The sequence below is a fragment of the Palaemon carinicauda genome, chromosome 1, assembly GCF_036898095.1.
Source record: "Palaemon carinicauda isolate YSFRI2023 chromosome 1, ASM3689809v2, whole genome shotgun sequence".
Lineage (NCBI taxonomy): Eukaryota > Metazoa > Arthropoda > Malacostraca > Decapoda > Palaemonidae > Palaemon > Palaemon carinicauda.
Window position 1 is genome coordinate 84,758,165 of NC_090725.1, and position 17,500 is coordinate 84,775,664.

General features: G+C 35.3%; 1 protein-coding gene across 2 annotated transcripts in view; it reads left to right on the forward strand.

The window, feature by feature from the left end:
- LOC137649428 (GATA-binding factor C-like) overlaps positions 1-17,500 on the forward strand; it is a 133,161-nt gene that overhangs the window by 47,701 nt on the left and 67,960 nt on the right. Inside the window, exon 2 of one of the 2 annotated variants that reach the window (XM_068382421.1) lies at positions 9,402-9,767. In XM_068382421.1, coding sequence (XP_068238522.1) covers positions 9,402-9,767 — 366 coding nt within the window. Of the gene's footprint in view, positions 1-9,401; positions 9,969-17,500 lie in introns of both variants that reach the window. The other variant, XM_068382416.1, reaches the window with a different exon arrangement.

Here is a 17,500-nt window from a genome sequence, read left to right on the forward strand (position 1 = left end):
GTCGTTACGAAAAAACAAACGAAAATTAGAATATCAACGAGAGAGAGAGAGAGAGAGAGAGAGAGAGAGAGAGAGAGAGAGAGAGAGAGAGAGAGAGAGAGATTGGGTAAGGGAAAGGGAGAGAGAAGTTTCCTCGTATTTCTGACAAATTAAAAAATTTTAGTTTCTCATCCTTTTCTTTGATTTCTACTTGGAAAAGGGGAAATCCTTGTATGTTTCCTTAGAATGCTATGTCGTAAATCTTTATAATAGATACCGAAAAATATAATTTCCTTACGAATACTAATGTATATGAGAAAACTTCAAAGTACCAATCAATTATCCTAGACGAGGGGAATTATATTTTTCTTAAAACTGGTAATTGTATTACCTATTGTATTTCTAAACATTAGGGATTGTTTGGTGAAAATCGAATTTTTCAAGTATTTATAGAACAACTTGTTAGATCATTTCAGTTTCCTCATACTTATAGTCTATTATTTATCTAATACTATGTCTTTATTTGGGAGTATGAAGATCGCATATTTTATTGTCTAAAGAAAAGATAAATAAAAGATAGACTCTCAAGCCTTTGCAGGGAGAAAGGATTTTACGCTTGAAATTGAATTTGAGAATTTTCAAAGTACAATTTTAGAACATGAGTTATATAATTTTGATTTCCTCATACTTAAAAATCTGTCTATTGATTAACAAATGCCCTGAGCTTTAGTTAAATATAACAAGATCGAATATTTTATCGTACAAAAAGATAGACTCATTAAACTATTTCGGGGTAAAGGAAAACAGAAGTCGCCCATAAGAAGAAACTCAGGGAATAAACAAAGTGATCCGAAGCGGGATAGTTTAAACTCCAAGGGAATTACACGCCACTGTTCGCCGTCGCGGCTCATTTTATTCCGGGACGTGGTCGTGTGTTGCGAGTCCTTCCTTCCCCCACCCTCGGAGTTTACATGGCCAATTAATCCCGTAGCGGAAATAGCGCGGCAATTACCACACAAATAGTTAGGGGAACTTATCACTATATTTACATATATTAGGGAAGCCATGCAGAACTGATAATGTTCGAAGGAACTTCAACCAAACAACCGCAGAATCGCTCTCATGTATATTCCTCCTCTTCGAAAAGGAATTCCATTTATTTCGGAAGAGTAGAGTCACTGGGAATTCTGGTAAGAGCTTTCGTCCGTGTGAGACATTCGCCGGTCGTATATCAGCCGGATCAGTATATCTCGTTTCTGAAGATTTTGTTTAAACTCTTTGAAATGTTGAATTATTATTATTATTATTATTATTATTATTATTATTATTATTGTTGTTGTTGTTGTTGTTGTTGTTGTTGTTGTTGTTGTTGTTATTATTATTATTATTATTATTATTAGTATAAAAAGCTAAGCTACTACACTTTTTTAGAAAAGCCTATAAGCCCAAGGGCTCCAACGGGGAAAATTAAGATATACATCTTTTTTCCCCTAATTTTCTTTCACTAGGATTAGTTTTGTTGATTCTAAAGCATATATTTTCAATAATCATTTATCAACATATTATTTTTTTTTGGGGGGGGGGTGGGGTGGGTGGGAGGCTTTTAACAACCCATTTTGCACAGACCATATCTTTTCGATGATAATATTACTCATATATGAATTTGCGAGCATTTTATTGTGAATTCGGGTTTCTTTTGTCTCTCTTGAATGTTAATTAACATATTTTTGCATAATCTTGGAGATTCGATCTTTCCATAACTCTGATATAACTTCTCTCTCTCTCTCTCTCTCTCTCTCTCTCTCTCTCTCTCTCTCTCTCTCTCTCTCTCTCTCTCTCTCTCTCTCACCCTTGTTCATATTCATGGTTTTCTTCAATATTTTATTATCCATGAGAAATTAGTTTTTGGCCTTTTTAGGTTGATTCAAGAAAATCTCTCTCTCTCTCTCTCTCTCTCTCTCTCTCTCTCTCTCTCTCTCTCTCTCTTTTTCAAAGCATCCGAAGTCACGTTCGAACCATTTGGGATAAGCGATCGAAAGGTCGCCACGTTGGTTAGCCCTTTAATCGCTCGGCGACTCGAAGCTGGTTAGCCCTTTAATCATGAGTGGTTATCACGCTCTCTAGTCAATATTTGTTTATATTACAGGCTGCCAGGTACGAGTGGGGCCCTGAATCATCGCCGGGGCGAGATGGCTTTGTAAGACACGGGTCTCCAGGGATCTTCCAGAAACCCTTTTATTTCCAGTCAAGATATGCCTAGTTTATATCAGCCAGTCTGTAATCAAATAATCAGTGAAGCTCATATATTACTCTCGCGTTCCGCAGATTATTCAAATTTACTCGGCATTATGTTGTGAATCCTTCTCAACATGTTTAAATATTCAAAATACGAGCCAGTGTGCTTCAAAAGACGAGTGTGTGTTTGTGTGTGCATGCGAATAGGTTCATGGTCCACTCTCAGAGAAGTTCTTGTTACATTTTCTTTGTTTTGCGTTGGGATTTTTCCACAGAAAACGGTTATTTTCGAAATTGCCTTCAAAGGCCCCAGAGTTCTCTCTCTCTCTCTCTCTCTCTCTCTCTCTCTCTCTCTCTCTCTCTCTCTCTCTCTCTCTCTCTCTCTGATTTGCTGGAGACTACGTACAGCTGTGTCATTAGTTTTTTCACATAAAAATTCAATATTTTTCATCTTATGTTGGCTTAATTTGCAAACCCCAAGTGTAATGGGATTTCATAAAAAACAACTTGTTTTCTTGTTTTATTAGAATAAGCTCAAAGAACCCCCCAAACAGAAAGGCTTCAAGCATGAATCAAAAGACCATATCCATGCGCCAAAATAACATTTCCCAGGCTGACATATGAATAAAGAGCCCGTCCTGGCATAAGGCCAACTTGATATCCTCACAGAACGAAGAAACCCAAATGGACGACGAGTTGGTTTTTATATCTGAAACTGAACTTTGTTTTCTCTCTTTCTTTCTTATTTAATGAACAACCTGATTAAGTGAGTCATCTGGTCGGTTTTGTTCCTTTTATACTTAAACATTTTGTATTAATCATTAACTCGCAAATAGGGAACGAGCACTTATCGATTAACTCGGGGCGATGGCAATTACGGGTTGTTTGTTCCATCGCTAAAATGCGATAAAGATCTCAATTTGTTTACCTCCATTTCTGAAATTGATGCCAAATAGAAGTTATATATAAAGGATAAAAGCAATACCAACAAAGCATAAACTTTGATAAGTAAAATGAAAAGATTAACACTAAGTCAGTTTATGCTTCCAATGTACAGTTGAACACAGGATTTCTTGGCACACCTTTCTCAAAGGAAATGCACCCTGTCACACCCTTACTGCGCGGCGAGTAACCAAAACAGATGCATTTGAGAGAGATGGCAGAGGTGGTGGGTGGGGCTTGAATACGGGAACTCGCTGCAGTAAGTGTGTGACACGGTGCATTCCCTCAGTTCCTGAGTCCTGTCAAGATTTCCACTTCGTCTTAATCAATATCCAACATCTATTTTGAAATACGAAATGTTTGACGGCGTTCTCAGCGAATGTGACATGAAACGAGAGTTGCTTGGCAGAGCCTCTAAGTATTGCGCGCTGAGCCAACTCAAACATCTTGCGCTAATCAAAGGGCTGACAGCTCGAGTTCATCATTGGCCTTCATATTATTGTTCGCCTGCTTTGGCCTCTTGCTGGTATTGCGGAATCTTATTATAATTGTTATGATGTCTGGAGTCGTCTTTGTAGTTAAATCAACAGCTTTGTTTATTTAGTTGTTATTGTGATAATATTTTTTTCTTTAATGCCTATTTTTGTCGTTATTATTTTGCATATTATTTCTTATACTCCTCTTATTTTATATTATTATTTTTAGTTAATCATAGTTTACACAGACTGGTGGTTTATAGTGTGAAATTCATCATCATCATCATCATTATTATTATTATTATTATTATTATTATTGTTATTATTATTGTCCCTGAAAATCACAAAGCCAGCTTGAATGTCAGTTATCTCATCGCTTTTTTTATATGAGTTTATGCGAGTTTATGTGAGTACATGCGTGCGTGCCAAGGACGGCGCTATCATATCTTCGTACGCACGATTATGATTTATTTCACGATTCTTTTTTTCTCTGCCTTCTGCCATAGCGATTTATACCGTAGATCATCTATTCTGATAAAATCCTTGATTTATAAGTGAGAGAGAGAGAGAGAGAGAGAGAGAGGAGAGAGAGAGAGAGAGAGAGAGAGACTACGAATAGAGTATATATCACAAGAAAATTATAAATCAAAAGGAAATGGATATTTACATTAAATTTGACTGAAAACAACGATTAAAGAGACAGGTGAAGAGAAGACCAAATATATGAAATATGATTTTGATTTTATTAAGCAAATCCTTGAGAGAGAGAGAGAGAGAGAGAGAGAGAGAGAGAGAGAGAGAGAGAGAGAGAGAGAGAGAGAGAGTATATATATATATATATATATATATATATATATATATATATACTGTATATGTGTGTGTGTAATTTTGTTGATTTTTTTATGCTGGGACAGGGATGAAGATGCAAATCATAAGGGAAGAGCCATTATGTTTGAAAATAATACTTAGAGAGAGAGAGAGAGAGAGAGAGAGAGAGAGAGAGAGAGAGAGAGAGAGAGAGATTCTCTTTCTCTCTCTCTCTCCCGCCCCCTCTACACGATTTCTGTTTGCCTTATAGTGTTGGTGGGTGAAAACGAAATTGCGCGAGAATTTTAAAGGTCGACGAAACTGATAACATTGCGTGCCGCCATGCAGCTGATGAGTATGACATTTATTTCACCAAGTTATCATATAATTACAAGCATTGTATTTTACCCCCCAACTTCAAGCATCATTAAATTCATTTAATTAATGAGTTAGAAAAAAAAAAAGATTCAACCGAGAGGTAGTACTTTTTCGGGCAGGCTAGTTAAAATGTAAATGCATACAAATAATTTCGGTAGGAAGCAGAGTTTTTGGTCCGGGTGGGGGGAGGGGGTTGCTGGTATGCCATGCGGTCTAGACGTTAGTCTTAATTCATGTATAGAATTATGGAATAATGTGAACTTGTTTTTTTTATTCCACTTAAATATCGTAAAGATTAAATATTCTTAAACTAAAGTTATTGATAAAAGATTCATGGGTAGGGTGAAAAAAAAGAGATTTTATTAGATTAATGTAGTTCTAATCTTTCCTGAGAGAGAGAGAGAGAGAGAGAGAGAGAGAGAGAGAGAGAGAGAGAGAGAGAGAGAGAGAGACTCTACTAATAGAGTATATCTTACAAGAAAATGAGAAATCAAAAGGAAATGATATTTGTATGAAATTTCACAGGGAACAATTTGTAAAGAAACGGACAGACAGACAAGTGAAGAATAAATATAGAAAATATAATCTGGATCGTATTAAGCAAAACCTTGAGAGAGAGAGAGAGAGAGAGAGAGAGAGAGAGAGAGAGAGAGAGAGAGAGAGAGAGAGAGAGAGAGAGACTTAAGGGCTTATTTGTAGCCGTCCCCAATTTTCCATATTCGAGCTATTGAAGGAATTCAATCGGTCTGATAGTGATTTTTTATGCAGCAGATGCAATTCATCGACATGACGCCGATAGTGAATTTAATTCAGTTTTTTTAAATGGAAGTATTTTTTTTTTTCTGATAGGGATTTTCAGTAGAGGCTAAAATTGAAAATTTGCTTATTTTCTTTTATGTGTTCCATCTTTTTCGCTTTAATTTCTTGAACATAATTTGGTTTTAGAGTTTTGTCTACTTGGATATGTACTTACGAGAATTATTTAAAAAAAAAAAAAATTTCTGTTGGGCATTTTCTGTAGAGATTAAAATGGAAAATTTTGCCTATTTGCTTTTATGAGTTCCATCTTTTTCTCGTTAATTTCTTGAATATAATTTGGTTTTGCCTACTTGTATATGTGCTTACGAGATATATTGAAAAATTTAGTATATAATTATTTATCGAAATACAAAGTAAATGTTATATAGATTAAACAAGGGACTAGTAGGTTATTTATCTGTAAGGAGATGTATTGTTTTTGATATTCGTGAAGTTCAAAGAGTTTAGCCCAATGCGAATATTTATCTTGTCTAGGTTTGCTTTTTTCTTCAGTGTTGCAAAGTATTAGGAATAAGATTTTTCCTGAGACATAGTTGTAGTAGTTTTTGTTGCAGGAGAGAGAGAGAGAGAGAGAGAGAGAGAGAGAGAGAGAGAGAGAGAGAGAGAGAGAGAGAGAGAGAGAGAGAGAGAGAGATTAATGTGATCTAAATATAAGGGGACACCATCGTTAGAATTGTTCACATAATGGCACCAATGTCAATTCAAATCTGGGTTGACATGGGCACTGGGCATCCAGTCCATGAACAGCCAATATTGAGGAGAACATTTTATTCATTTTATTCTGCTGTATTTGAGCGTTGAACTTTTTTTAGATAATTTCCATTCAGCAAATTTCTCTAGTGGTACGCACATACACACAGGTTTTGCCCCATGTGTTCCACAGTAAGCAAACGAACTTTTATTTATTTCGTTTTCTTTTGGAGTCTAAACTGGTGGCTCATGTGAGAGAGGTTCACATTATTCTTCCAACAATATTTTCATACTTTTCTTTTACGGAATTATAACAAAATATGCAATATAAACCGAATACACGATGTTTAATTATTTATGTGGTTAAATATCCGTATTATATATATATATATATATATATATATATATATATATATATATATATGTATATATATATACATATATATATGTGTGTGTGCATTATATATATAGCCTATACAGTATGAGTAAGAGAGAAACACGGGAGGAGTTCTTTATTAATTCGCGTGATTTGTTGTCCTCAACATAATGCACAGTTTCTTTAAAATAAATTTCATTCATTTTTCCCAAATTATGTATCCGAAGTTAAGTTAACCGGTTAATGTATTGGTAATTTTATTGCTTTTAGCATCGAATTTGATTTATCTATTGGTAATGAAAGCAGTTTGTTTCTGAAATTGCAAAGCATTAGTAAACTTGGTTTTTGCTTAATGATTAAGTCTTTTTTTATAATGATTTATTTTTAGCAAACCAAATATATCCGCTGTCTAGATACACAGTTAAGATGTCTTCCAAAGTTTCCCTCCTAAACGTCTGTGGCTTTTTGTCGTTTCCCATCTCTCCTCTCCTGAAATTTGTGCAGGTCTTTTGGACCTGATGTATTCGAGAAAAAAAAATCTTTATAGATTTATACATGAGATCTTTACTTGTACTGTAATATTTGCAAAAAAATTACGGAATAGTTGAAGGTTCCCATTTTCAGTCTAATGTTTTATTAGTTTTGTTTCGCTCTTGGAATATTTTAAAATTTTCATAAGTATTGTAAAAATGGTGCAGGTTTGTGGAATCACAATTTTTTTCCTATCATATGTACAGTAGTATTTCCATGAATTTTACAAAAAATAACGGAAGAGTTGAAATTTACCTTTTTTCAGTATTTTTTATATTAGTTTTCTTTCGCTCTTAGAATATTTTAAAATGTTCACCAGTTTATTAAAATGACGTTGGTTTTGTGGAACCACTACCTTATTCCTGTCAGATTACTTATAATATTAAAAATTTCAGAATTTTTGGGAATATAATTTCAGTCATTTGGAACAACCCAAGAGCCTAATAAGGGTACCAGCCTTGTAAACCAAGTTTGGTGTTAACTATTGAAATACAGAAGAACCTTCTTTGCACGAAACTTCCTCTAAATGTTTTACCTATAAAGAACTATTTTCAAATTAGCCACTTTGCGGAAAACTCCTCAGCAGCGCACCAAACTATTTGCAGTTACTGAGATTTCAAATAAACACAAGTTTTCAAAGTTGACTTTTTAAATACAAAGCATAACGTGGTTGATACAGAAATCGTGTATTTGTGTGGAAGTTTTGCTGTACAGGGGTTTCATTCATGTATTTGACGCTGGGCTTCTGTTAGATTTTCTCTGATCGTTCTTCGTATACCATTAACTTTGGGATTCTCTTTTAACTTCTGTTTTCCTATTTTGTTCCTTATCGAAATTATCATTGTAAAATTTTATCAAGATTTTTCAAGTTGAATTTATTTTGTTCCTTATCGAAATTATCATTGTAAAACTTTATCAAAATTTTTCAAGTTGAATCTAAAAGAAAAAAAAAACTGACTGCTGATGCGTGTATTATTATGAAAAGAGAAACAATACGAAAGTTTGCTCTTGTAAATTTGTCTACAGAGTCTCCGATAATGAAAACTACTTTCCCTTAAAGCAAAATAAATCACAATAAGCAACTGAAGGTGATTAGATATTATAACTGGGTTGCTGCCCAGTCCTTGTAAACAATCAATTATCTGAATAATAAAATTATTAAAAAGATTTTTTCTAGGTTTGTGAAACATACTAGCGTTTATTTAGCTTATACCATTGGGAATATAGCATTCTGCCTTTCCAGTTAGGGTTGTAGCTTAGCTAATAATAATAATAATAATAATAATAATAATAATAATAAAGTAGTCACTCTTCACCAAACTATAGTAGCCAATTGCAATTGTCATATTACAACTCCTAGAAAGCAACAATTTTCCGAAATGAAATCTAATGGAAGACATTTCAGTAAATCATTTGTCAGTGCTTTGTCGTCTCTTTACGATGCTCGCAAACTAAAATTGCCATTATGTCCAATAGCTTTAGACGTTGGTTTTTTCCTCTATGGGGATTTTCTCCAGGCGAGACAGCTTCACTAAAATGAAAACTATTAGGAGATATAAATGATCTAAATCGTGATCCTAATTCACTTCATTAAATCATATGGTGCGTGATTCTGAGAACAGGAAGAGTATTTCCTTTAGTTAATACCAAAAATAGGCCTATACATTCAAAGTGTCCTACGACGATAGTTTGAAGGAACGCATATAATCTAAAATATTTTTGTTTTAAAAAACACGTTTATAAAGAACACTTTGGCATGATTTGTTTTTCTTTACATGTTCCACGAATGGTTTATTATAGACCTTGAAGTAAACATCTGACACATTTTTAGGATAATGCTTTGAACTGTGTTACGTGAACCGTTGGATTATTGTGCTAATTTCACAAGAAGTATCCAAAAACTAAAAAGATATATATCGAAATGTTATTTAGCGAAAAAAGACCACAGTCCACAGTTCACAACAGATTTTATTATTTGAATGACTTGACAAGGGAGGGTAATATTTGATCAAATAAGAAAAATTTCCCCTTATTGTTTATGTACTGTAATAATAATAGTGATAATGATAATAAGGATAATAGTAATAGTAGTAGAAGTATTAATAGGAGAACCAGTAGTATTTGTATAGCTGACTTATCACTACTTTTATTTCTTTTCTCCCCAACAGCTCGCATGGGCACTGGGCAGGTTTTTCGGCCCCACTTCGCCTCTCCTCTGCACCCATGGCTTGGAGGAGATAAATCCGTGGTCGGAGGTTCCTCTCCTTCGTGGCATTCACCCTTCACCAAACCTCCTCACTACGCCCACGCCCATTCCTCAACCTCGCCAGCCCCTCACTCCAACTCCTACTCATATTCGTCGTCAGGTCTCTTCGCCTCAGCCTTTTCCAAGGACGAGTCCATGGCTGGAGGAGCTGGGGGCGGAGGGCCAGTCTCCGACTACTCCATGGCAGGAGGCGGTGACGGATCAGACCTCAAAAGCGCGCCCATGCTGTCTCCATTGGGTGGCTGCGTCAACAAGAGCGGGCGTGAAGGTGCGGGTTATTCCTCCACATCGGGGGTGGGTGGGGGTGGAGGAGAGGCATCTGCCACGCCCTTACTACCCTCCTACCCCCCTTACCCTGGCTCCCTGAGCGGGGGTCCAGAGTTCCCCAACCCCTACTACCCGCCTTCCTCACATTTCAACAAGGCGCTCGCCCACGACAAGCCCAAATCCAAACCTCGATCATCCGCCGGTAAGGCCTGTCCAACCCAAAGGGCGGAAAGGAGCAACGAAAGGGTTGTGAAGGGAGGGTCTCCTCTCTCGGACTTACAATTCCTTGGGCGGAAGAGTGTCGCTCACTTATTACAAATGTATTGCTCTTGGTTTGCGTTTTTGCGGCTTTCATGTCAAGTGATATGTTGTCAGTTACAGCATTTGCTCCTAATGGATTATGATAAAGCAAGTAATATATCAGTATCACATATCATAGCTAAATTTCATAATTTGGACTTTTACGATAATTTTCTGATTTGCGTTGTTGGTAGTTGGATCTCTTTAAAATTAATACCGTCAGGACGTTCCTTTCTGCAGTTAATTTTACGTAATGCCCCTAAAGCACAGAAATTATCTTCCCAGTTTTCATATTTCAATATTTCATTTTTCCCTCGTTCCATATCTATGTGAGGTTAGAATGTATAAGTGATGTACAGTAGTCTCTCGTTACCTGCTTGAGATTCGTAAATATAATCCCTTTGTATAATTAATTCTCTTTAGCCTTCCCTAATAATCATGGCATACTCATCAGATATACCTGACCTGAAATCTAGTGGATTAAATTGCTGATGCATTAAGCTTTATTAACCGACTGTTTAAGCATAGCTGTAGAGATTCCGTATTACTCCTTTCAAGTCAGCGCAACAATTTCATATTCATCACTAGTTTTATCGCGTCTATGAATATATTTGAAGACGAAAGAGATCAGTGGCGAGTAACAACGTCATTAAATACCACTCATCTTGTCATTGTAAAAATTAGACTAAAGGGATTATATAATAGATACTTAAATAAAACTTTCAATCGGTACTTTTAGGAATCACTGAATTAATGAAGTCATAAAAATAGTCGGATTTATTTCAGAATTTTTTTCTACCATAAGTGAAGGGCAAGGCCTCCAAAATATATATGTAGGCACATGCTATTTTGTAAATCGAAAGGATTTCGTCTTACATATTATCCTCCCATTTTTGTCTATCTTTCCCAAGGCCATTGTGAGATGGATAATGTTAGTGTCAGCTTAGCCAAGTGACATTTGTTCGGATGTGACGAAGCGAAAGCCAAACAAGAGCAATAATCCACAGGAAACGAGTTCCGAGATGGGGACCCGCCCTCACCTCTGGTGTCTCTCCGTTCCGCCCTCACAAAATGCCGTAGGGCCGCCCACTAACACAAGAGCACTGAAGCCTAACTACTTAGAGTGCCACTACACCTACGCCAAGAGCGGGATGACATGTGAAGGCCTCAATTTAGAAACTTGACTTTTATCTTGTTCATCTTTTGTTTTGTGTTTCTTTTTTTAATTATGTATTGTCATTGTAACTGCTATGAAGCTCCCTTTTTTTATTAAGCGACGGTAGTTATTTCAAGTTTTTAACGTGAAGCTAAAGTAATAATTATATGGTAATAAATGAAAAATACTTTTTGGATAATTTAACTCTTAAAGTATCAATAATAGATTTTTTTATTTTTGCATTTGATATAAGCACAAGAAACTATGACCACTCGAAAATTTAACCGCCCCCCCCCCCAAAAAAAAAAAATATTGATACCTCTAATGAGGTCTTCAGGAATTGGAATCCCGTTCTGGCGGCCATGTTCGCTCTCACGCACCGGACCTTTCACAGTATCTTATATAAAAACGTTATCAGCAATTATGCATCGGATATAACTAAGCTTAAGAGACGGACAAGAGCTATACAGTGTAAATCAAGCGTTGATGAGATACGGAAAATGTGATGCTCTTGCAGACTTTTATTAACATTCATTCTAACAATATTATCAAAATATGCTGTCTTTCTTCTTTGTTATTTTATATTATTTAATTTTTTTGAATTATGATTTGTTGTCTTTTTTTCTGTTTACTTTCATGAGCTTAATAATTGCTGGTTTCGTTACTACCTTTGCTTTGAACAACTTAATCTATTTGTCTTTGCAATTTTCAGTTAGAACTTCTATCCTTATTTGATTAAGTAGTTTTATGCATTTTGTTACCCGTTTTTTTTTCTCTCTCCTTCGACTTTTGTTTGAATTTCTATGTTTTTATTTTCAGAATTAAACTTCATTATATGCCGTATTGTTCAGCGTGGTGATTCTTTTCCAGAATAAGTTGCGGGATTAGTTTGCCATTTAAATGTTTGAGAATATGTTTGTTTATATAAGTAATTCAAAATTAGTGAAAATTATCCTATATCATTTTTTTTTTCATTTAGATTTGACAGACTTCAGATAGCGTCTCAAGATCTGTTAAAGAATCAAGGTATTTTTAAGAGTAAAGTAATTTTTTTTTTTATTCATTATTCATTATTATTATTATTATTATTATTATATTATTATTATTATTATTATTATTATTATTAATATTTTTATTATTATTATTATTATTATTATTATTATTATTATTATTATTATTATTGTTGTGGCTGCATTGACTGCGAACATATTTTTTTTTCCACTGGGTATTTTGTGTCCCGTATTTGAGATATTCGGGCAGTTAAGAATATGAGTCATTTCATGAGGAAAAAAATTTTGTGATGTAAACAATTATTCAATTTATTCTTTGAAAGACAAAACTAAAGACGATATAACTCGAAAATTCGGTAAAACCAACAAATTGGAGCAAGATTCAAGAATATCCAGAAAATTTTTGGAACAAAAGATTGACAGAGATTTTGAATATGCAACCATTTTCATTGATTATTTTTCTAACATTGCAAGTTTTGGTAACGTTAGTTAGCAAATTATCTACTTTATTCATGATTCAAATGTTCATATATATAAAAAAAATAACACCAACAATTTAAAAAAATCTGCAGTCCTAAAATATAGCATAAACCTTTTTACCGTAACTTTTAGGATCAACGGTATTTTCCGTGGAACCGAACTCTGTAATTCTGGTGATTAATTTCTTAAAAGTTTACGGCTATTCACAAATGTGAATATATAATATGCATAACATATTTGTTGTAAGATATAAAAAAGGGATTTATATCAGGATATTTGACCTCTTGTACAGTACGATATACAAAGGGAGCAACGTATATCAAGATGTTCGGGTGAAGCAAATCAAATCGTGCAAATTAAATGTTATAAGAAGACTTTGTTATTATTATTATTATTATTATTATTATTATTATTATTATTATTATTATTATTGGTGACATGTTAAAGAGCTTCACCTAATTGTTAACTGAAAATCCACTTGCTCAAGAATGTGAAATTATAACGCATGCCTTTCGGCTAGACATTGATTTCCGTTGAAAAATGAATCGTCACTTGTCAAATAGATTTAGCAACAACAAGGTTTTCAGTTTTCCCTGGAAACGAATGCCAAGCAAGCAGCGACAGTACATGATTATCGTTAAAGGTTACTTCTGATTTTGTGATTCGTTATGCAAAGCTTAAACAAATTATAAATGAAATACATTCGTTTGTAAAGTAGTGGAATATATATTTTCAAGTACGTTCTGTATTTGTGTTTTTACAAGAAACTAACATCATTTAGTGCAATAGAAGAACTTGCGAGTGAATCGGCTTACACAAAAAGTAGTTTTCGGTCAAGACAACATTCATTATTATTTTTTTATTATTATTACTGGCTAAGCTACAACCCTAGTTGGAAAAGCAGGATGCTATAAGCCCAGGGGCTCCACCAGGGAAAATAGTTCAGTGTGGAAAGGAAATGAGGAAAATTAAAATATCTTAGGAACAGTGTCAACATTAAATAAATATTCTCATTTACTTACGCGGAACTATTGAGAAAATATCAATTCCTATAACTTATTTAAATTTGAGACATTGCTATATGAATCTTTAGGAGAGTAATACTCTATCAAGTTTGTGAACTCGCTTCTAAAGTTCATCTAGCTAGATTTGTAAAAAAAAATAAAAAAAAATTAATTTCGGGGGTATCATAAAAATAGTCGATTTAGAACTTAATTTCCTAGGAATTTTGAGAGGGAGAATCTTTAGAATTTAATGATAGCCTTTGTAACGAGAGCCTTGAAGTCCTTGAGTATCCTAATTTTATTCTTTTATAGTTTTTGTTTGAGTTGGAAAAGAATGATAGTAGATGTTGCCTAATTGAGAACATTTGTCTTGACACATGGACGTATTTAACCGTACAAATCGAAGGGAAAATGAAATGTAGAAATACAGCTAAAACATAAAAAAACAAGCATTCGCAAGAGCAAGCATTAACAAGGCGAGAAAATAACATAAAGAAGACATATAAGAGGAAAAAAGAAGCAATCGGGAGAACTTGATCCGAAGTCATAACGACGGAATAATTGCTGGTTTTATTTTTAATAAAGAATAAGTTTTTATTTTTCGCAAAAGAGATCATCATTGCCCTGTTGATAATGTCTGTCAGACGTGTCATCATGGATGTGTTGCTGAGCATAAATATGCTTGGTAGCAATTGCATGCGCCATCATCCTCGAATTTAAATACAAGATTGCAATCCCGAATGGCAGGTTAAGAGAAAAAGAATGGGGAGACGAAAAAAAGGGAGGAAAAGAGAGAAAGAAAAGGTTACCTGTGTTAAGTATGAACCTCACAATTTAAATGCTCTTCTTGAGAAATCATACGATTCGACCACGATTTCAGATTAGAAGGGAGGTCCCATCCGATATACAAATGGCTACGTGGCAGGCTGAGAAAATCAGTGGTTGGGGGTTGCTGTATCAGGACCCATCGGATTTCCGAGCCGGTGGCACCCCCCTTGCTTGTAATGGCGGAAGATTATCAAATTTATAGAGGCCGTCCATCTCCTCTGATTGATAGTCGCTCGGTGCCCTTTCTAAAGCTTACGCTCCTGCTGGGAGAATCCTCATTCATTTAATGCATGGTGCACTCTCTCTCTCTCTCTCTCTCTCTCTCTCTCTCTCTCTCTCTCTCTCTCTCTCTCTCTGGCCTATTAATACTTCTTCTGCCTCCTCTTCTTGCCTTAATTCCATTCCTTTAACAGCTGTTGATAGACCGAATCTGGTGAGAACGACCAGAGATCATGTTTACCCTACGGTCACACAAGGGTGAAGTTAACTTCCAAAGTGAATCATTTGAATGTGGGTATTTACCGCGGTTTTACAAGCGAGTCCGAAGTAGTGGTTTGAAAGGACTCGGCTGTAGCATCAAGGACCCTCTTCGATGGAATCGGAACCCACAACTGCAATCATAAGTACAGTGATTATAGTTGTAGTGCAATCAGGCGGGTCGTTTATTCAGATTAGATAGAAAGGGCGCGTTCAAGAACCTGATAAACGATGGTGAAAATTATGCTTTACTGACACCTTCTTTATTTTCGAAGTTAATATGGCGTTGTGGGTCTCCATTGTTGTTTTATCTCTGTTTTATTTATTCATTTGTACACACCATTAAATGTTCACTCAAGATGAAGCCCATGAGAAAGGATAGAGATAAGGAAAAATAAAACGAGGATGAGGATTTTGGAACTTTTTTTTGAAAGACACTGGAAGATAATTGCAAGAGGTGATTCGAGTTCAGAAAGGCTCCTTTGAAAATTTAACTTCTCAAGTATTACAGGTTTTGTTGAAAGGAGACGATCTCTCACATCCATAGGAAAAATTGTCATTTAATGAAATCTGACTGATAAATTAATGTACATTTATTTCCAGCGTATGATATCGTTTTCTTTTGGGGATAAGGTAGTTTGACGATTCATGTTATAGTTTGTGAAAAGAGTTGATTTTATGTTATAAAAGTAAAAGCTCACCTTTCCTAAAATCTCATTTTTTTTTTTAAATTGACCTTTTCTCAATTTATGATATTTTGAAAGCAGGAATAACTACACCAAAAACCCATTTGATTGAGATATAATATTAGTTTAGAATAAAAGGAAGTGAAGGATAAAAGAACAACATTAAAGTATGATACAGACCTACTGTCTGTTTTTCATCTCTCGTGAGTCCTTGTTCTTCCAGTTAGAGATCTGCGAAACCCTAAGAAACAGAAATGTATCTTTGATTAAGTATAAATACATCGTCCATAGTTCTGAGCATATAGTACCTAAGTATGGAGTTTCACAAGACACTGAGCTTTGTACACATACAATATTGTGACAATAGTGATGTAATTAAATGTTAATTATGGTAGTGTTTAATTTTTTCATGGAAATTATGATTTATATCCTTTTGAAATTGGTTTTCTTGGTATCATGACAAAGATATTAAGGTCAACATTTTTGGAATGGTTTTTACATTGGTTTTTCCTTCTTTTTTTTAAGAACAGTATAAATGCCAAACAATGTTTACAAAGTTAAGACAAGGACACTCGAATATCTGCTGGCGATATCCTGGTATGCTTTTTATGATGATATCCTCCCGTAAATTGTAGAAGTTCGTTGAACATGTAAGCATAGATTTTCAATCATGTGTATTTCAATGATACAGGGTTTACTTCAATTTACTAATCATTATTGCCCTTTTTATGGTGGACTTTCCTCTGTTGTATATATGATACTCTCGTACATCATAATATCCCTATCAATTTATTACATTTAACTCGGTACATAAAGCTACCTCATATTACTCATAGAACCTTCATGTTTCCTAAAAAGTTTTAGCTATTGTTCGGCTGTCCATATAGTTCAGTCTTGCTGTGTGGGATTGCTCTCAAAGGCCATTTCACAAAGCGGAAACTCCTTTTTCTCTCTCACTTTAGGAAACGGGATTACATTTTAGGTATTACCATCCAAGACCACCGCTCTTGATACAACCCCCCCCCCCTCCCCTGTCCTAGCTTTATAGACCCTCCTTCCCTCGGCCAGCCATCGTACCTCACTTCGCATAATCTTCTCAGCAGAGATGATAATCGTTCTAAGTAGGCATAATGTAAAGTGAATGCTATGATGGTGGTAGGGCCATTTTGGAGATTTGTCCCCCATCCTTCATGCTGGATGGTGCGGCAACGCCGGCCATGAATACGAACAAAGCTGGAAAGTTTTTAGATCATAGCGTGTTTCTCTCTCCCTCTGACTATATATAACTTATTCTATTTCTTCTCTTATCCTATTGAAAATATCTTCCAATGATTTCATCCTGCTATGAGGTACCATGTCTTTTTCTTTGAAGTAACTGTCCAGCATAATTGATGTCACCATTTCTTATAGTGATAATCTCAATTAAGTAAAATTAAAACCCAAGTGGGAGGACTTAGATAGCTTCGATTTGCCAACAACAGGTTAGAGTTGGTTGGTTCCTGTTAGTGATGAGAGCATAGGTAAAGGGGCCGTTGAGATATTGAGCATTTTGATGTGTTCCATGGTGATCTGGCAACACAGCGGCTGGTTTAATCTGCACAGTAGAGCTCAGAAGCTTCCGATGAAGGCACAGATACGCCCGTCAACTTTCCCACGCCCACAATTACGTCATGGTCGAGCGGGCGCCAGACGGAGGCTTATCATCTGCTATCAGGGCGGTGGTGGGTTCTAAACATGGGGATTGAGGGGGGTGACTGTTCTGAAATGCCTGGGTGAGGTAGGAGGGAACGAAG